The following is a 21751-nucleotide window of genomic DNA, read 5'->3' on the forward strand; positions in this document are numbered from 1 at the left end:
GGTCACGTGTGTCTTCTATTTTCTGGGTTGCTGTGTTTCTTTTCTTTGCCTTGGAACAGTTTACTTAGTCTTTTCCTGGCCCCGGCTGGAGTGCTTGTTTGTTTTTTGTTTTGTTTTTAAAGGGTTTTACGGCACTTGCAACACATTAAGGTCATATCAGCGCCAGTAAAAAGGAAGAAAATGGGATAGTAAAAAGTTCTAGAATTACAATTAAAGCACAAAAGAAAAGGTGAGACAAAGGGGAATTGGTTCAAATAGGGAACAGATGTAAATTCCAAGAGCACACCGTCAAAGTACAAAGTTTGAGATCACCTAAAAGTCTCATCCAGACACAAGTACAGGTCCCAACTAAGAGCAATACACTCAAATGTTTACAAATCATATAATATAATATGTAAACTAAACATAACACAATACATAACAGAGAGATGATTTACAAGGAAAAAAATATCTTCCAAAACTATAACTATACATTTGACTGTTTCCCTCCCAGCCAAGTAACTCCCGACCAGGGCCAGGACAAAACCAAGTAATCTCATTCCAAGACAACGACAGGAAACAATTTGGAAAACGGGTTGGGGGATAGAAGACACAGCATGTACCTCCCTGCCCACTATGGGAGGTCAGGATCCCCACCCAGCTGGAGTACTTGGTTGAGAAGGAAACAGCCAAATGTATAGTATTCATTTTGGGAGATGATATTGTTTTTCGTTGTAAAATCATCTCTGTTATGGTCTGTAATATTTCTTTAATTTGATTATCATGTTTTGTAAGAATTTGAGAGTATTCCTCTTGGTGAGATCTTTTGCTTGTGTCTGGATGGAACTTTTGGGTGATCTCAAGCAAGCACACTGGTAGCTTGCTCTTTGAATCTTCCTGTTCTCCGTTTGATCCCGTCCCCTTTGTCTTTCCCTCTCATCCAGGGTATCCTACCAGGGCCAGGACAAAACCAAGTAATCTCATTCCAAGACTTACTTACTTATCCGAACCAGCGACCACCTGAGCTCTAGCCCTTCGGTCTTGTGCCATGACGTCTTTTGTAGTTGTTCCAGGTGACTATAAAGTGTGTTACTGATGCTTGGATTTGGTGGGAGGGATGTGCATCTCAGGTCTTCAAGAGGCTGACATTCAAGCAAGTGGTGTGTTACTGTTTCATTGGGGTGTTGACATAGGGGGCAGGAAGGGGATGTGTCTTTTGTAATTTTGCTTAAATGTGACCCGCGGTATCAAAGCGGTATTATGTCGGGATCCACTTGGGACGGGGAATTGAATTCATAGCCACAAATATCCGACTTGGGTTTAATTTCTGTACGTTATGGGGGAGTATAAAGACTATTTCTTGCATTGCAAAAACTTCTAAGCTCCAATTTCTGATCATTCTATGTCTAAATTCACTTTTTGGGGTCTGAATCATCCCGACATAATACCGTTTTGAGACGGAGGGTCACAAATGGTTATTGAGCGGTATGTGTTATGTTCTTAGTTGAAAGATGATGCTTTGCTGGTGTCTTCTGAGATGGGAATAAAAGACACAGTAAGTACCTCCCTGCCCACTATGGGAGGTCAGGATCCCCACTCAGTAAATCTAGACTTTTACTTTACTACCATGGAATAGGATGACTAAAAGATTACTTATAAATTATAAAACTTCTTTATATATCATATATTTTGACTACATTGGAATAACCTGACTGATGTTCTAAAGTGTGGGGAAGGGCAAATTCTATCAAATGATGTACCTACTTTTTATAATATTAAAATAAAACTCCCTTTATTCATCCCCATGAGGAAATTTTTCTTTAGGGTCTATTCCAAGGGAAGACTGGAATAACCCAGGCATCAGCCGCAGTGCAGCACCACAAAGTGAGCTAGGGCGAGGTGACTTGCTCAAGGCCACACAGTGCAGCGAGCGGGTGGTTGGATGGGAGCATCACCCTTGAATCATATACCTATGATGTTCGCATGGGTGTACGATCCGATAGTGGCGGGTGGTTGGATGGGAGCATCACCCTTGAATCGTATACCTATGATGTTCGCATGGGTGTACGATCCGATAGTGATGTCGTTTCTTCTTCTCTTTACTAGCCTATCCTGCTTCTTTGGTTTGTGATAGTATTTTTGACAGGGGATATTTTTTTTCTGTAAATCTTCTGCCTGTTTGTTCTTGGTTATTTATAATTTAGCTTATGATATCTTTAGGTTATGATTTTGATTTACATTTGTACTATTTTTGCTAGATTGCTTGTTTTTTTGTTTCAGCGGTCTCTCATATAACCTCATTTGTGTTGGAAGAGACCTAAAGCAACAAACAAACAAACAGTGCAGCGACGGGTGATCGAACTCGGTACCTTTCGTGTACGAAGCAAAGACCACACCGCTGAGCCATGCCATATTTGTTGAATAATTTTAATCTAGGGGGCACATTTGGGGGCTCCTCTTAGTCACCGCATTCCACAGTGTCCTATGTCTTTCCATTAACTGGTGCAAGCGCTGTAAAACTCTTAAAACAAAACAAACAATTAATGCTGTTTAGGGGGTAGGTAATAATGCCAGGAAGTACTGGATTTCTTCAACTCAAACCGCCTCTTAACTATATGTGCAGATGGAAACTTGGAAACAGTGATACCTGCCAATGTCAGGCAGCCCCAGAGACCAGCGATCACATTGTCCTCCTCTGTCCAGTCTCTAAACTTGAAGGTGGTTACGAAACCGTCCTTAGGGCGGACGAAATACATTTGGAGGTGTAGCCATACGCTACTACTACTAGGGGGTAGGTATGATTCTGACCTGAAGGTTTCTAGTTCATCTCTCTGCGGTAACACGAAATTGAGTCTTTGGAAAAGGCTTGTCTCTCATATTCTTTCACCTTACTCAGTGGTAAAATAAGTATCTAACATTGTAACATATTACTCTGAAAAATTAATTGCTTCACCGGTGTCATGTCTCTCTTTACATGAGAAGTGTTGCTGTTGGCTTTTGACCCCTGTTAGAGTGTTGATCACATTAAGTTTGAGATCAACTAAATTGAGCTTTTAAATAGCGCAATATCCACTTAACGTGCTCAAAGTGCTTTACAAGGGGTTCCTGGCCAACAGCAACATTTAACATGTAGGACGATACATGACACCTGTTAGGCGATATTACAATTTCTTCGGACAGAGATAATACTGTTAACGACCAGGTACTCATTTTACACCCGAGTACAGTGAGAGAATGTGAGCAAAGAGCCTTCTCCAAGGACTCAACTACGCGCCGAGCGAGGCTCAAACCCAGGACCTTCTGATCCGAAAGCGAGTGTCATACCACTCGACCACATAGCCGCACAAGATCAACTAAAAGTCTCATCCAACCACAAGCACAGGATCCCCACTAAGAACACACTTAAATGCTTACATTTCATTATACATTCAAAACAAATAAAATACGTAACAAGTAACAGATACGGTTTATAAGGGAAAAGAATATCTCCTTAACTTTTAACTCACTCAATCCTAGAGATTTTTGCTACTTTTCAAAATTAGAAAAATATAATAAAAATGTGCTTGCACATAGATAGTTTTATTCAACTACCATAATTAAAAACATTAGCTTTGATACTACGCCTCATAAAAATGTAATAAATAGGCATAGGGTAGTAAAAGCAATGTACTCTAGGTTGCTATGGGTAAAAGTAACCCGGGTAAACTACGGATATAATTGGTGTTTGGGTTGAGTGAGATAACCATACATTTGACTGTTGCCCCTCCAGCCAAGGGAAAAGGAAGAAACCATGTAATATATAATCTCATTCAAAGACAAAGACACAAGAAGGGAGTTGGAAAACAGATATATTATAGGGGTATAGAAGACGGAAGTATGCGACCTCCCTGCCCATTATGGGAGGTCAGGAACCCCACCCAGCACTCCTGCCCTGCATCTAGGTACTGACGTCATGTCACATGCTTGTGTTTAAAGTGACAATAAATGGCAAGATCCCTATCACAACTTACAAGCTTACTATAATATTTATACAGTGCACTCTGGATACGTCGACGTTGCCTAAGTCGATTTTTACTCAAGTCAATTTTTTTAATTGGTTCCTTCCCCTTCTTCCTATATAACAAGTAAAAAAACACTACAGAAACCTCTACTTCTCTGGTCAATTTGATGCGACCAAACAACATGAGCGGAAAGCGCGACATGAAGGGTCATACTTATTCTAGATGGGCTTTTTTTTTGTTCACACACATTTTTTCTCATTTGATTACATTCCTGTTAAGATGATTTTCGGTTAAGTCGATTTTACTTTCAGTTCCCCTGGACATCGACTGTAGTGCAGTAATCGCTTGGTAATGTGATACAGACAGACCCATGCAGCAATATTTTAGTATTTGTAGCATTCAACAGACAATAACAATTGCTTGCTACCCCAGGATAGGATGCTGAACCCATCTATTATAAAGTATTATTAAAATCATTATTCCTGACCATTTGCTTGTGCAGCCAGCCAGAAGTTTTGTTCCAACTGAAAAACTACACTTATCTGGGTCACACAAAATGGCTTTCACCCACAGCTAAATACGACACTGTGAACAAATAAGATAAGCATGAAAATAATTTAGTTTATTTCACTCAAAGTCGGTATGGGAAAGTATTAAACAAATATTGATTCTTACAACAACAACAATAATAATGATGATAATAATATAAAAAAGTATATACAATATTTCATTAGGTATTTACCACGAGTGCCTTTGACTTTGTTTGTTTTTGAGGGTTTTATGGCGATTGCAACACATTTAAGGTTATATCAGCGTCAGTAAAAAGGAAGAAAATGGGATAGTAAAAAGTTCTAGAATTACAATTAAAGAACCCAAGAAAAGGTAAGACAAAGGGGAATTGGTCCAAATAGGACACAGATGTAGATTCCAACTGCACACTATCTGTGTACTATGTTTGAGATCACCTAAAAGTCTCACCTAGACACCAGCACAAGATTCATCTAAAAGGAATACACTCAAATAACAGTAAATAACAGAAAGATGATTTACAAGGAAAAAAATATCATCTCCCAAAACTAATTATACATTTGACTGTTTCCCTCCCAGTCAAGGACTCCGGCCAGGGTCAGGACAAAACTAAGAAATCTCATTCCAAGACAGACAGAAAGCAAGTTGAAAAACAGATACAGGAGGAGAGAAGACACAGCAAGTACCTACCTCCCTCCCTGCCCACTATGGGAGGTCGGGAACCCCACCCAGTCATCAGGACTTTCATCGAATAAATAACACTGAAAAGTCTTTGCCTAATGATAAATAAATAAATAAATCCTACGGATACACCAATATCCACCACCTTGTGTGTTCAAAGGTGCTTTACAAGACATTGGTGGTATAAGCATACCTACTACAGAGGCTCCTACCCTTCCGCATTTCGCGGAATCATTCCGCTTAATTGGTCTACATTCCGCGACTCCGCATTTCAATCAAGAAAAATAATTTTTAAAATGTTAGCTAGGTGTGTGTTTGGGAGGGATTTCCTGACAATATTAAATCCAATCATTCAATAATTTGCTCTGAGACTGCCAGGGCCTGTATCCGCCATTACTATTAGACCCCCTTTTTAGTCTTTACAACAATCTGCAGTTTTGTATTTGTAGACATTTTATATATTGTATCATTTGAGGACTTTGGATTGTCTATGACATTATCTGCAGCAAATCATGTCGTAGTTAATATTAGTAAGTTTGTTTGTTTTGTTTTTGTTTTTAAGGGTTTTACGGCGCTTGCAACACATTTAGGTTATATCAGCGCCAGTAAAAAGGAAGAAAATGGGATAGTAAAAAGTTCTAGAATTACAATTAAAGCACCCAAGAAAAAGTAAGACATAGGGGAACTGGGAACAAATAAGGATCAGATGTAGATTCCAAGAGCATACCACCGATGTACTTAGTTTGAGATCACCTAAAAGTCTCATCCAGACACAAGCACAGGTCCCAACTATGAGGAATACACTCAAATGTTTACCAATCATATAATATAACTTGTAAACTCAACATAATACAATGCATAACAGAGATATGATTTACAAGGAAAAAAATATCATCTCCCAAAACTATAACTATACATTCGACTGTTTCCCCCCCCAGCCAAGGAGCTCCGGCAAGGATCAGGACAAAACTAAGTAATCTTATTCCAAGACAATGACAGGAAACAAATGGGAAACGGGTATGGGGGGATAGAAGACACAGCATGTACCTCCCTGCCCACTATGGGAGGTCAGGATCCCCACCCAGATTAGTAAGTTTATTCCGCTTTTGGTCTCAAATTCCGCTTTTTATGTACTATGATTCCTCTTTGGGGCTATTGGGGGTAGGAGCCTCTACCTACTAAGAAAATTAAATGATAAATTTTGAAATATTACAGGAAAGTCAAATCTAAAATATTCTGTCTTCAGTCTAGACTTGAAGCACTCAATAGTCTTCTGTTAAAGACCGAGAGAGAATTCCAGATTGATAGTGCTGCTTTTATATCAGAAGCGCAAATCCTCTAAACGTGTTCAAAGCGCTTTTCAAGGGGTCTGTGACCATCATTAACGCATGTAAAATGAGACACGACGCCCGTTAGGCGATATTACAATTTTTTCCCAACAGAGACAATGCTGTTATTGGCCAGGTACTCATTTTACACCCCGAATACACTGAGATAATGAGTATAGAGCTTTTTGCCCCATTGACTTCAACTATGCGCCAAACGAGGCTCGAACCCAGGACCTTCCGATCTGAAGTGTCATACGACAAGACCACATAGTCACACAATCAAATGCCAAACTAAAACGAGATACGTAGGCCAGCCGATATTCTGATGAATGAATTTACACAGTGGTTGATTGATGACAGAGTGTCGCTGTACCATTGTATCTCTCCCCCAACTGTCTCCTTAACACGGCACTGTTTATGTTTTGATCTCAGCCCATCACTGGAAATGTCATTGAGGTCAAAGTTGAATTCCTGGAATAAATGTATAAGCGTATGAAGAAACCATTTTAGACTTGTTGTAAGTTTCCACAGGAATTATACCCAATTGCGTAATACACAAGTTTTATTTCCACCATGCTCTTAGTCTTAGCGCATATTTTTTTATTCATATATATTTATTTATTTTTTAAAGCTAGGCAACTTCTATTTTACACATATACTTAATCCTCTTCAGGCCTTGAGGCACATAGGGCATCCACCAGACATCTCCATTTTTTGCGATCGGCTGCTTTTGCGGTGGCTGTGTTCCAGGACAGGCCTGCTTCCTTTAATTCTTTCTCCATGGTCCTTCGCCAGGTTGCTTTGGGTCTTCCCCGCTTTCTCTTCCCATCTGCTGTCCAGTAAAAGGCTGTCTTGGGAAGTGACCCTTTTTCCATTCTGGCCACATGACCCAGCCAACGCCATCTTCTTCTTTTTATTTGGCTTTCAATGCTAGATTTTACACATATAGGGTGTTCTTTTTATTTTGATTATTAACAGAATACAATTAAAACATACAATTAAAATAGCCCTATGGCTGAAGCAGATACAAATATTTTCATTCTTTTCCATAAAATAAAATCGAGCTTTTAATTTTATATAGCGCAATATCCACTAAATATGCTCAAAGCGCTTTACAAGGGGTCCCTGGTCAACAGGAACATTTAGTATAGTGAGAGAATGTGAGTAAGGAGCCTTCACCAAGGACTCAACTATGCACCGAGTGAGGCATAAACCCAGTACCCTCCGATCCGAAAGCGAGTGTCATACCACTAGATCACATTATTGTTTGACAAGTCCATTTAACTGTGTTATTCATGTTTCTAACGCAATATCTTGCGTCTACACGCTACACGCTCTTTGTGATTCGAATATGAAAGTCGAGAGTAAAATGGGGGGTCCCAATAGCTCAATTGGTAGAGCACTCGCTTCACAATCCACAAAGGGGCTAAGATCAACCCCGGGTGCAGTGAGATTTTTTTATGAGCCTCCCGTCCACCCAGCAGTAAATGGGTAGCTGGGCCTGTTCGATATGGTGGAAAGTCTTTAGGGTTTATTCCTAGAGAAGACTAGAATAACATTGGATCTCGCTGCAAAAAAAGAGCCAAGGACGAAGTGACTTGCTCAAGGTGCACAGCACGACAGGTAGTCAAAATCGGTATCTTTTGGATAGGAAGCAAAAACCATTTTTTTTTTTAAATTGAGCTTTTTTATGGCGCAATATCCACTAAATGTGCTCAAAGCACTTTACAAGGGGTATCTGGTCAACAGCAACATTTAACATGGACGGGACATGACGCCTGTTAGGCGATATTACAATTTTTCGGACAAAGACAACGGTGTTTACGGCCAGGTACTCATTTTACACCTGAGTACGGTGAAAGAATGTGAGTAAAGAGTCTTTTCCAAGGACTCAACTATGCGCCGAGCGCGAGGCTCGAACCCAGGACCTTCCGATCCGAAAGCGAGTGTCACACCACAAGACCACATGGCCATACCGCTGAGCCACACTTTTTAGATAACGTAACCCCCCCCCCACACACACACACTTTATCTGCTCCAGCTGTATAAGTGGTAGGTGTAACCTACAAACAACATCCACAAATAGCTCGCTCGGCAAACTGTATTGTAAATTGAGCTTTAATATCCACTAAACATGCTCAAAGTGCTTTACAAGGGGTCCGTGACCAACAGCAACATGTAGCATGTAGAATGGGACATAACGCTTGTTAGGCAATATTGCATTTTTTTTCCTGGACAGAGACAACGCTGTTAATGGTCCGGTACTCACTTTACACCAGAGTGCGGTGAGAGAATGTGAAAGGACTGAACTATGCGCCGAGCGAGGCTCGAACCCAGAACCTCCTGGTCCAAAAGCGAGTGTCATACCACAAGACCACACAGCCGCATGAGAAGCATTAGTAAAGTTTGTTTTGTTTGGAACCAAATTAAAGACCACACAGCCAAACTGTAGTATTTCATTACTCGTTGGATTCGAGCACTCTCTCCGGAGAAGCCAACAATTACTGTATCGTATAGAAAGGTCTATGTGGTCTCGCTTTCGGATTGGATGGTCCTGGGTTCAAGCCTCGCTCGGTGCATAGTTGAGTCCGTACTCAGCTGTAAAATGAGCACCTGACCATTAACAGCGTTGTCCCTGTCCGAAAAAAAAATTGTCTTATTCAATAGCTGGTGTACCTTGTCTACTGTCCCCTAAAATAATGGTATTGTCAGTAGGCTGGCTTGGTGCTGGTCCTTCATCACTCACTCGTGCTGGCTTCTCATAACCTTTACCGCCCTGTGGAAATAATAACAATAGTAATAATAATAATGATGATAATAATAATAATAATAATAATAATAATAATAATAATAATAATAATAATAATAATAATAATAAATAATAATAATGATAATAATAATAATATAATAATAATAATAATAATAATAATAATAATAATAATGATGATGATTACGACGATGATGATGATAATAATAATCATCATCACCATAATAAAAAAAGAAAACAAAATGAATAATTAACAATATTTGGGAATTTCAAACCATTGTTGGGTGCTTGTAACACTTTCTGACTATTTAAGCAAATTAGTAGGTAATCTAAAGTTCCTGAAAAAAAAAGAAGAATATGACAGGATAGCCAGTAGATTTATATATAAATTTTAAAAATTAGCAGTGGATAAGCTAGTCACGAGCTCTTTATCGTTATTAAATTAAAATTAAACCCAACAACCCTCTTCCAAAAATAATCAAACAAACACAAAACATAATAAGGTTAAATTTAAGTTCCATGTAATTGACAAATAGATATTATATATGATCAGGCCTGTAAATGGTTGGTGAAAAAATTGTCGGAACTTTTTGAACACGCGAAAATAGACACAACAGGACAAAAATATGGATACAACACAGATATAACACGTCAATTGACTAGTCAAATCATGTCACTTTCCCCTACTTATTTATAACGAGGTCCTTATTTTATGGTAACAAAAAAAAAAAAAATCCCAATTATTTGAGGGCCCAGGTCTGAGTTCGTAAAATGAAAGGAAGAGAACAATTCCTACCCTTTTGAATGATGTGTATCTCGTGCTTGATGACACGGAAAGCTGCGTATCTTTGCTCCTGTTTGTGTTAAATGTTTATGCTGATTCTTTCGTTTATTTGGATTAATTCTTATAGAAGAAGAAGAAGAAGAAGAAGAAGAAGAAGAAGAAGAAGAAGAAGAAGAAGAAGAAGAAGAAGAAGAAGAAGAAGAAGAAGAAGAAGAAGAAGAAGAAGAAGAAGAAGAAGAAGAAGAAGAAGAAGAGGTGGTGCGGTCGTGTGAGAACTTTCGAAGAAAAAAAATTATTTCGCATTATTTTTTTTCCCCGTCTTACATCTGGACGGAACAAAAAAAAATATAGAGACTGAGAAATAACAACCGGAGATATGCATGTGTGTCGGTAGCAAAATAGAGAGAAACCTTCCGGTCCGGTTCGACACACTTCTGTGCGTGCGTTTTTTACTAACTAGGTGTGTGTGTGTGTGTGAAGGTCGCTGGCTGTGGCACAGTAGCCAGGCAGTGAATACATCCACGTGAAGCAAAGCTGAGCGTGTAGGTGACATGATAATATTATAGCTAACAGAATGAATTTTTTTTTTTTTTTTTTAAAAGTCGGCATTTGAAACGGAATAAAATCTATTTTTTTCGAGGAACGAAATAAAAGTCTTTTATTTTGTTTTTTATTGGTTCTGTTCTTTGACGTTACGAATTTTATTTTTACTATTATTTTTTTTTTTTAATATTAGCATTTAAGAGCAAAATCGTGCTGTCGGAAATCCGACAATAGACGGAAGATTTACAGGCCTGTATGATGCTTCTGGTCCCCTCCCGCTTCCTTGTTTTTTGTAGGTGATGAATTACACATTTAATAATTAAACCAGTGCTGATGGTGACAAAAAGTGAAAAAGTATGAAAATGTTGAACAATTGCCTTTAAGCCCCATTTTTACTGCACTAAACCCCACTTTTAGAGAAATTGAGACGATAGACTATCATTGATACTCTAGCTAACTTCTGGAGAGTGGGAAACTGCACCTGTGTGTTCCACCCCACATCAAATCTCTCATTGCTAGCACATTGTTTCGAGAAAATGTAATTTTTAAAAGGAGGAAATTCCTCCTCTGGACTCCAAAATCGCAGATTTCCGCGGATCCAAGGAAAACCATCAGCACTGTTAAACTTAAATAGATCTTCAAACAGGAGGGGTAATATTTGTCTACAGTGGAATCTGATAAAGCCAACACCGCACGAACCAGAGAAAATTGGTTGACGTCATCCATTACCCCAAAGGAATGCATTTAAGATAAAGAACAAAAATATTGTGACCAAGAAGAGGTGTTGACTTTAACCAGAAGTTGACTTTTAAGAGTGTTGATTTCATGCAGATTCCACTGTAGAAATGTTTCCATATTATGGCCTGCTTGAAGATAAGAGTGATAAAATGAAACATTGTATAGTGCATTTAGTTTAGCATGGTGATGTTATGGAATTTTATCATGTTAAATAATCGATTCACTTATTCATCTATTAATAATAATAATAATAATAATAATAATAATTTAAAAAAAAAAAATATATATAATAATAATAATAATAATAATAATAATAATAATAATAATAATAATAATAATAATAATAATAATAATAATAATAAAAATAATAATACAGAAGATCTACTTATGGGTTTTGAAGTGTAGCATTTTATAATAAAAATGATGATAAATATTAATACTAATAATACTATTAACAATAATAACAATAACAATAATAATAAAAATAATAATAATAATAATAATAATAAAATAATAATAATAATAATAATAAAAATAATAATAATAATAATAATAATAATAATAATAATAATAATAATAATAATAATAATAATAATAATTTAAAAAAAAAAATTATAATAATACAGAAGATCTACTTACATGGGTTTTGAAGTGTAGCTGTAGACTTGATCGTTGAGTGAAACATTTCCCACAGACAGAGCACTCGAAGGGTTTTTCTCCCGTATGGGTCCTGAAATGCCTCTGCACATCCGAGTTTTGATAGAATTTCTTGTCGCACATCGAACAACTAAACCGCTTCTCTCCGAAATGAGTCCTCGTATGTTTATAAAGGGTGGAATTACGAGCGTACGCCTTCCCGCAGACGGGACATTTGTAGGGTTTTTCTCCCGTATGCTCTCTGATGTGATTCATAAGGTATTCGTTGTGAGCAAAAGCCCTTCTACAAACCGAACACTCGAAGCACTTTTCACCCGTGTGGGTTGGAAGATGTCTCCGCAGGTCTGTACTTCGAGCAAACGCCTTCCCACACGTCGAACACTGAAACGGTTTCTCACCCGTGTGTATTTTGAGGTGCGAGTTCAGAATGGTTTGAAGTGAAAATGATTTCCCGCACGTGAGGCACACGTACGGTTTTACCCCCGTATGAACCGTAAAGTGTCTGAGTAAATTTGAATGATCGGCGAAGGCTTTTCCGCAAGTCGAGCACTCAAAGGGGGTTTCGCCCGTATGGATTCTGTGGTGCCGTCTTAAATCGGAACGATGATTGAATCGTTTATCACAGATCATACATCGATGAGGCTTCTCTCCCTTGTGACTCGAACCCCAATGACAAGTTAGTTGGTATTGATTAATAAACGTCTGCTCGCACAAATCACACATGAACGTTTTTGGACGCTTGCCCAACTTCTTGCTGTTACTGGTCAAATGTGAAGGAAAATCGCCGACCATCTGAAATTTGATTTTAGAATCGGATGTTTTTGTGACATTTGACCGCTTTCTCCTTCCGGTTCCACTCGCGTTTCTCTGACTAAAACTATTGTTGTCATCAACGGTTGAGGTAGACGCATCCTTCACATATTCAACTCTGCCAATTATTTTCATATCTTCTGTTGAGTCAACCTCATTCCCAGCATCCATCTCTGGAAAAAAAAAAAGGAAAAAAAAAGAAAAAGCTTACCATTTATATAGCGTGAAATATTCACTAAATATGCTCAAAGCGCTTTGCAAGGGGCTGAAAGTGCTTTGCAAGAGGTCCCAAGCCATCAGCAACACATAACGTGTAGGACGAGACATGATGCCTGTTAGGCGATATTACAATTTTTTGTTTTCGGACAAAGACAAGGCTGTTAACAGCCAGGTACTCATTTTACATCTGAGTACGGTGAGTGAATGTGAGTAAGGAGCATTTTCTAAGGATTCAACTATACATCGGTCAGAGCAAAACTTGAACCCTGGACTTTTTGATCGGAAAGCGAGCGTCACATTACAAGACCACATAGCCGCAGAAATGAAAATGAGGATGTACTAAATATTTCTTTGTCGAACTGTTTTCTTAAAGTAATGTATATTCATGTTTTTGTTGTTTTTTTGGTTGTTAGTTGAAGAAGGGTCTTGAGCCTGAAACCTTCCGTGTTGTGGTATTTTGTTACAATTTGTTTTGTTTTTAAGGGTTTTACGGCGCTTGCAACACATTTAGGTTATATCAGCGCCAGTAAAAAGGAGGAAAATGGAATAGTAAAAAGTTCTAGAATTACAATTAAAGCACCCAAGAAAAAGTAAGACATAGGGGAACTGATAACAAATAGGGATCAGATGTAGATTCCAAGAGCATACCACCAATGTACTTAGTTTGGGATCACCTATAAGTCTCATCTGGACACAAACCCAAAATCCAACAAAGAGGAATACACTCAAATGCTTACATTATACATTGAAGATAACAAATATAATAATACATAAAAGAGAGATGATTTACAAGGAAAAAAATATCATCTCCCACAACAATAACTGCGTTTGACTGTTTCCCACCCAGTCAGGAATCCGGCCAGGGCCAGGACAAAACCAAGTAATCTCATTCCAAGACAAAGACAGAAAGCATGTTGGAAAACAGATATAAGGAGATAGAAGACACAGTATGTACCTCCCTGCCCGCTATGGGAGGTCAGTTGTTACAATTTTGAAGCTGTTATATTCATACTTCTTACAAATAATTGACACTGCCATCTTTTTACTACTACAGATGCCGGAATGATCTCTCATCATTCCACGAGCCTCTGGATGATGTAGAATAGTGTACGATTAAAAAAAAAAAAAAAAAACGTGCTCAAAGCGCTTTACAAGGGGTCCCTGGCCAACAGCAGCACTTAACATATAGGACAGGACATGATGCCTGCTAGGCGATATTACAATTTTTCCGGACAGAGACAGCGCCGTTTACGGCCAGGTACTAATTTTACACCTGAATACGGTGAGAGAATTTGAGTAAAGAGCCTTTTCCAAGGACTCAACCATGCGCTGAGCGAGGCTCGAACCCAGGACCTTTGTCCAAAAGCGAGTGTCATACCACAAGAGCCGCACGTACACCATACCTTGTTCAATATCACTCGATTCAGCAGTAAGACCGTGGTTTGACTCTGGTTTAGCAAAGAAAACTGGCATAGAGTCATCCAGACTCGCTTCTCCATTCATGTCCTCACTGTCCATAAAACTTGATTCCTGATTTAAAAAAACAAAAACAAAATCAAAAATGAAATGACAAAAATTGCAAACATCGAGAAAGAAAAAGTAAAACAAAAAAAAAACAAAAAAACACCAACAGAATAAAAAAGAACAGAAAAATAATTTAAATCCATAATCAATTTAAAAAAAAACAAAAAACAAAAACAAAATTATTTTACAATTGGATTCAATAGTCTGATGTCACGCCACCCGGCAACGGCGGCTATCTTGGTTCTTAACAAAGAAAATCATTACTTTTTATTCTTCATGCTGGCTAGAACTTTTCATATGCCTTGTGATCAGAATGTGTAAAAGTCAAAACATGATAACATTTATGGTTTTTTTTTTTTCCTCTGTTTATGCTCGCTGGAGAAATATTTCATATGGCGTCCGCCATTGTTCCGATGGTTTAGAGCCAGTGTTACTAAGTTACCATGCGTCATTAGGAAGGAAGTGACGTTATAACTGTTGAAGAGTATTGTGTCCCCTATCATCTCCTCAAAACTGTACAGAGAAATTCACATACAGTTTAACACAATCAACACATCAAACACAACATATTTGTGCGGCTATGTGGTCTAGTGGTATGACACTCGCTTTCGGATCGGGAAGTTCCTGGGATCGAGCCTCGCTCGGCCATTAGTTGAGTCCTTGGAAAAGGCTCTTTACTCACATTCTCTCACTGTACTCAGGTGTCAAATGAGTACCTGGCCGTTAACAGCGTTTGTCTCTGTCCGAAAAAAAAATATGTCGCCTAACAGGTCATGTCTCGTTAAGTGTTGCTGTTGGCCAGGGACCCCTTGTAAAGTGCTTTGAGCATGTTTAGTGTATATTGCGCTCTAGTGACGTTGAAATCAGGCAACACGACGATGCCCAGCCACCGATCCCAACAGTCTCAGACCAGTCAGAAGCCCTGTTGAGATCACATTTTGGAAAGAACATGGAAATTCTAAGCCAACTGGAGAAAAATGTTGAAACTTTGCAGAAATATCATCCATAGGCTAAAGTTGCAATATCTACAAAATTTGATGGACCTTTGTAAGAATGCTAAACATTTTTTGGGATTTTCATTTTGGACCACCCTGTATTTGACTGCCTCCCTCCAAGCTAAGGATCCCTATCAGGACCAGGAAAAAAAATAACCAAAAAAAAAAAAACAAGCTCAATCCAGAACAAAGACAGAGTAACGTTGAAAGATAAAACAGACAGAGATTTTAAAAAAAGACACAGCAAGTGACCTTATTGTCCACAATGGTCACTGTATAGTCACCGTATAGTCACTGTATAGTCACCGTATAGTCACTGTATGTCACTGTATAGTCACTGTATAATCACTGTATAGTCACTGTATAGTCACTGCATAGTCACCGTATAGTCACTGTATAGTCACTGTATAGTCACTGTATAGTCACTGTATAGTCACTGTATGGTCACTGTATAGTCACTTGTATAGTCACTGTATAGTCACCGTATAGTCACTGTATAGTCATTGTATAGTCACCGTATAGTCAATGTATAGTCACTGTCTAGTCACCTTATAGGTCGTAAATTCAACGTCATGGCACAAGACCGAAGGGCTAGGGCTCAGGTGGTCGCTGGTTTGCACAAGTAAGTAGGTAAATATCAGAGGTCATAAGACCCTACGAAGGGCTAGAGCTCAGGCGGTCGCTGGTTCGGATAAGTAAGTAAGTCCACAATCAGAGGTCAGAAGACCCTACCTACCAAGAAATCAATCATTTTTAATTCATGATGAAATCAAGAGAGTTAAACCAAAAAAAAAAAGTGTTTTGATCACACTTCACACGTCTCACCTTGTTAAAACTTCCAGATGATGTCATCCCACGTGCATATTTAGCCTTCGATGAACGCTTAGAGCTATCTCGACGAGTGGAAATTTCAGTCTGTTGAGCACCTTTGTAGGTCTTTTTTTTACATATTTTTTCCCCAGTCATCACAGCAGTAGCTTCCTCATCTTCCCCACTATCAAAGCACGATTCTGTTGATGATGATGATGATGATGATTCGCCCCGAACTGCGTTAGATTTAGATCTTTCAGCATCAACGATGTCTTGACGAGCGACGATCGACACACGGTCTGCTGCCATTTCTGGAGTTTCAGTTTTTATCCTGTCGACGACAGAAAAATATGCCCCAGACTCCTCTTCTCTTTTTTGACGGTTCCATTCAGGATTTCCCTCATCACCAAGTGACTGAAAAATTTTTTTAAATAAAAGGGAAGAAGAAATCAGAATGATGGATTGTTAAAACATTTTTTAAAAACCCGTTGAAGAAAGACCGTAAAATCTTTGAATATATAATATACATATAATCTAAGCGACCGGATGTCACTTATGATAGATTGTGAAATATGTGACCCACCTTTACAAAACAGAATTATGTCGATATGAATCGGACCACAAGAAGTGAATTTACAATGCAAATGATAAGAAATACAGACTTTGATTCTTTAGTACTGTAGGGAATTATACTAGTTTTCCACCACATTGCAAAGAAATTGTCCTTTGATTTCATCAATGCGTGTCCATTTTCTTATATATGGTATAATAGAATTCGATAGTCCAATATCACGTTTGCCCAGCAACGAGCAACATCTTGGTTCTAAACAAAGAAAACTGGTACTTTTTATTCTTCATGCTTGCTAGAACTTTTTCACATATCATGTGATCAGAATGTATAAAAGTCAAAACAGGACCAGATTTATAATGTTTTTTCTCCTCTGGTTACATTTCTATGCTCGTCGGAGAAATATTTCATAAGGGCATCCACCATTGTTCCAATAGTTTAGAACCAGTTACTAAGTTACTATGCGTCATTACGAGGAAAGTGACGTCATGACTGTTGAAGCCTTTAACTGGTTAATGAAAGGATAACATTTTTTAAATATAAATAAAGGGGGGGGGGGGGGGGGGGATACAATAAACCTTACTTTATTCTCAAAAAAATTCAATTGGCGTAAGTGACGATCCATGGCAGTTGTTTTGTTTTCCATCAGATCTGGGCCTGACAGATTCTTGGTTGGAATCCAATCAGGATCCGTATCCATTCTGTAGTAGGCTGGCCGACCTGTAGTAGTAGTAGTAGACAAATAGAGAAAAATTGAAATTTAAATCCAGAAAATAGAAGTTGCATTAAAGGTAAAATCATGTTTAGAAAGACTTGATTAAATGTGTTATGAATAGTCAGGTGGCTCCGTAGCGCAGTGGATAAGCTGCCAGACTCTAACCTTGAAAGTACTGGGTTCGATCCATGACGTAACTTAATCTATTATTATTATCATTATTATTAATTATATTTTTTTAGAAAAACAACATTGGTACCATTCAATGTGTTATCCACGTGCATTTATATTTATATGTAAACATCGATTGTTATCATTTTATAATATTTTATTATTATCCTCAGTGTATTCATTTACAGCGTCTGTCTTTTTATTGTTTTTTTTTACACCGCCGACGAAGGTGCATCAAAACGGTGCGTTTTTGTACACCAACGGAGGTGGATAAAAAATACAAAACGCCACCTTATTATTTACTTCTACTAGGTACTACTACAACATAATGAAATGCTTAAAAGAGTAAAATAGTCAGTAAAATATCTCAAAGCGATAATTATTTATTTATTTATTATTATTAAAAACAAAATGAAATGGAACAGACACTATAACAGTCTACACTATTAATGATCCAAGCCATGGGCCAACAATAGTAAGTAACAAGTGCATTTATATGAGAGACTGTCCAAATAAAAATAACATCCGTGGCCACCACACTACAAAACGTTCGTGCAAAGAAGAAGATACCATAAGATACCATAAGATGAGTTCTGAGCTACAGAACTAATGTCCTTCAATGGTCAGCTCCTGTTTTATCCAGAAGGGGTTGTCCTGTAGATGCATCACTCTTTCAAATCTTTTGTTCCCAAATGCTCTTAATAAGAGTCTTATCAATCGAGTCGTTTTTCAAATGTGCTCAGAGTTCAGAGATGGCGAGGTCACAACATCATCATATGGTAGGGAATTCCGATATAAGCAGGCATACGATGTGAGAAGTACCAGCGTTGTTTATAGAATAGAATAGAATAGAATAGAAGGTATCGACGTCGCTTGATTAATTAGGCCACTGGCCTGTCGCCGAGTCTTTCCAGTCACTGAATGTCTTGTTCACAACTGATCTTTATTATTTGAACTTGGCCTATGACTGAAGAAGAAGGCGATCTTACCTGAGATAAAGTGATCACAACACACTTGGTGGTGCGGTTTGATATTTCCAAGTGTCACGTCTTCTCTGTTAATGGCCTTCAGCCATAGCTCCTGCCTCGTCTTTGTTAGCTCTAAAATTGAATTCCCTTCATTAAGTTTTACGGACGGAATACCATAGAAAGACAATCCTTTCGTTCTAGACGTTTTATTGCATCCACTGACAGCACAAACCTTCGGCATTTTGTGCAAGTGAAAGAGTTGTGTTCACTGTTGACTCGGCCAATTTCAGTGAAGATCTCCTCAAAATTCAAAATGAAAACAAAGCGATCTGTATACTTTGGCTATACTTTTCAGGCTGGCTTTTGAGTATTTAATATGCGTTTTGTGGTACCTTTTGCCTTTGTATGTGTGGCGCTTAGAGCACTTTGCTGATTCCGCGTGCTGCATAAATACATTACTCATTACATTTCACAACATTGTTCGACACAAGGGACAAAGGGACGCAACCGATAATATATCCGTGACGTCACCCGCATTCGCTCAACATCCCCGAACTTGGAAAACCAAAAAGAGGAAACAAACAGTTGACGAAGTATCTCTGAAATTCGTAACTGCATTAATGAATACATTCGAACTTTTAAACTGTAAATATAAAAAAAAAAAACAACTCAAAAGCAAAACAAAACTTTGATTATCTACCAAATCATGGAATAGACTAATATGTATAAAAACGTGTTATTTATGAAGGTAGTGATAATGGGTTCCATTATTCTCATTGAGGACTACAATGAAATAAAAAATTCAAACAGGCAGGACTTGTAGAATATAGCTTCGATTTATGACCAAAGAGAAACAACTCCTTAATTAAAATACTGTAGTCAATATTTAAACAGTTATGTCCCTTTGTTAGACTAGTCGGTAATATTAAATTGAAACAATGTTATCATTAATTGGTACAGATTCTTTACATCCTATGTCAATTGATGTAATTAAAACTAGAGCAACGTGTACACATATGCAGGTCTGATATCCAAATGCAATTATGGTCCCAGTTCAACATTGTTGTAATGGACAATATTTTGCGTAAATCTTTTAGATTAAATTTTTTTTTTAAAAAGAAAGAAAAAAGAAAAAAATCCCTTTATTCATCCCCATGAGGAAATTTGTCTTTAGAGTCTATTCCAAGGGAAGACTGGAATAATCCAGGCGTCAACCGCAGTGCATTGCCGCAAAGTGAGCTAGGGCGAGGTGACTTGCTCAAGTCAAGGCCATACAGCGCGGGGGTGATCGAACTTCGGTTCCTTTTCAATACGAAGAAAATATCGTACGCTGAGCCACGCTGTCCCATTTCCATAACAACAATGAGCCCATAATGAATTGGGTTATCAGGCCTTCGAATAAGTGCACGTTGCACTAGAGGAAAGGAGGGGATTGAGGGAAGGGAGGGGAGGGGGAAAAGTGGAGGAGGCAGGTGGCCGCCTGGTTCAAGCCCAAACTCATACTCCATTATCTATGTGGTCTTATGGTGTGACACTCGCCATTGGCTCGGAAGGTCTAGGGTTCGAGTCCCGCTCTAAGCAGCGCATAGTTGAGTCCTTGAAAAAGTCTCCTTACTCTCATTCTCTCCCGGTACTCTGGTTTAAAATGAGTACATAGTTGTTAATAGTGTTGTATCTCTCGGATAAAAATATAAAATTTGATACTATCCCCTAGTAGGCGTCATGTCTCGTCCTACATGGTGATGTGTTGCTAGGGCTAGGGACCCCTTGTGCGCCTATGTCGTCTTGTGGTATGCCACTCGCTTTCAGATCGGAAGGTCCTGGGTTCAAGCTTAACTCGGCGCATAATTGAGTCCTTGAAAAAAGCTCTTTCCTCACATTATCTCACTGTACTCAGATGTAAAATGAGTACCTTGCCGTTAACAGCGTTGTCTCTGTCGAGGAAAAAAAATTAATATCGCCTAATATCGTTCTACATGTTACGTGTTGCTGTTGTTCAGGGACCCCCTGTAAAGCGCTTTGAGCATGTTTAGTGGATATTGCTCTATTTAACTTTCTCTATTTAAATTTCAGGATTTTCCCCAAAACTTCACGCTCAACTAGGACAAAAATAGATTTTTTCATCACTCAAACACAATAGCAGTAAAGTTCTTGCGATACATAATTTCTTTGGTAAAACATGCTCTAAAATAAACTGTTAATTTTCTATAAATTTTATGATGTGTACAAAAGAAATTTGAATAAAAAAAATATTGGTTGTATTGTAACGAATGTGACGATTTTCCTATAGATAGTATGCGCTTGGCTAAGAAGCTCATAACATTGCCATCCGGAAGTATAACGGACCAACACACAAAACTGTGTGTGTATCCATGAACGTTTATAGCCAGGTTAATACAGTTCAGTGAGTATTACTCATAAACGCGGATGGCAAAAAACAATAACAAAGACCCAAGTGACGTCATCTTCGAACTATCTATAGTTGGTGAGGAGAGGGTTAAGTGTTCCAGTCGTTCCCTAGAAGTTTGTGTATGACATCTACAGAAAAAAGGTTCGATTTGTGCTTACATCTAACAGCAAAATTATGACTCGTTGATTCAATGAAGTAAGTAGTATGTTTCTTTTTAAGAGTTTTACGGCACCTGCTACACTTTTAGGTCATATCAACGCCAGAAAAAAAAGGAAGAAAATGCGATAATCAAAAATTTCTAGAATTAGAAATAAAGCATCGAAAGACAAAAACCAAAAAACAAAAACAAACAAAAAGCAAGGCGAATGGGAATTGGTTCAATTAGGGAACAGATGTAGATTCCGAAGGCTTATAATCAATGTACTTAGTTTGTGATCACCTTAAATTTTCATCCAGACACAAGCACATATTTCCACCAAGATGATTACACTAAAATTTTGAATTTCAATTATAATTATGATCAACTTCTACAATATTGTTTCGAGCATACTTTCA

The 21751-nt window shown here is 38.1% G+C and overlaps 1 protein-coding gene across 5 annotated transcripts; it reads right to left on the reverse strand.

Moving 5' to 3' along the window:
• Positions 1 to 4581: 4581 nt before the first annotated feature.
• On the reverse strand, positions 4582 to 19319 carry LOC144960808 (uncharacterized). Of its 5 annotated transcripts, none has more exons than XM_078894151.1 (7): positions 18808 to 19319; positions 17516 to 17652; positions 16380 to 16778; positions 14439 to 14565; positions 11989 to 12989; positions 9194 to 9293; positions 4582 to 6988 (listed from the first exon to the last, which is right to left on the reverse strand). In XM_078894151.1, the coding sequence occupies exons 1-7, from the start codon at positions 19025 to 19027 to the stop codon at positions 6975 to 6977; spliced, it is 1998 nt and encodes a 665-aa protein (XP_078750277.1). In that variant the 5' UTR covers positions 19028 to 19319; the 3' UTR covers positions 4582 to 6974. The 5 variants fall into 5 exon arrangements, with proteins under 5 accessions (XP_078750277.1, XP_078750281.1, XP_078750276.1 ...); XM_078894155.1 differs by having other exon boundaries at positions 19179 to 19303; XM_078894150.1 differs by having other exon boundaries at positions 4582 to 7447; positions 18808 to 19274.
• Positions 19320 to 21751: the final 2432 nt, after the last annotated feature.

Source organism: Berghia stephanieae, chromosome 15 (assembly GCF_034508935.2).
Source record: "Berghia stephanieae isolate SIO BIC M18660-M18661 chromosome 15, UCSD_Bste_1.3, whole genome shotgun sequence".
Taxonomy (NCBI): domain Eukaryota; kingdom Metazoa; phylum Mollusca; class Gastropoda; order Nudibranchia; family Aeolidiidae; genus Berghia; species Berghia stephanieae.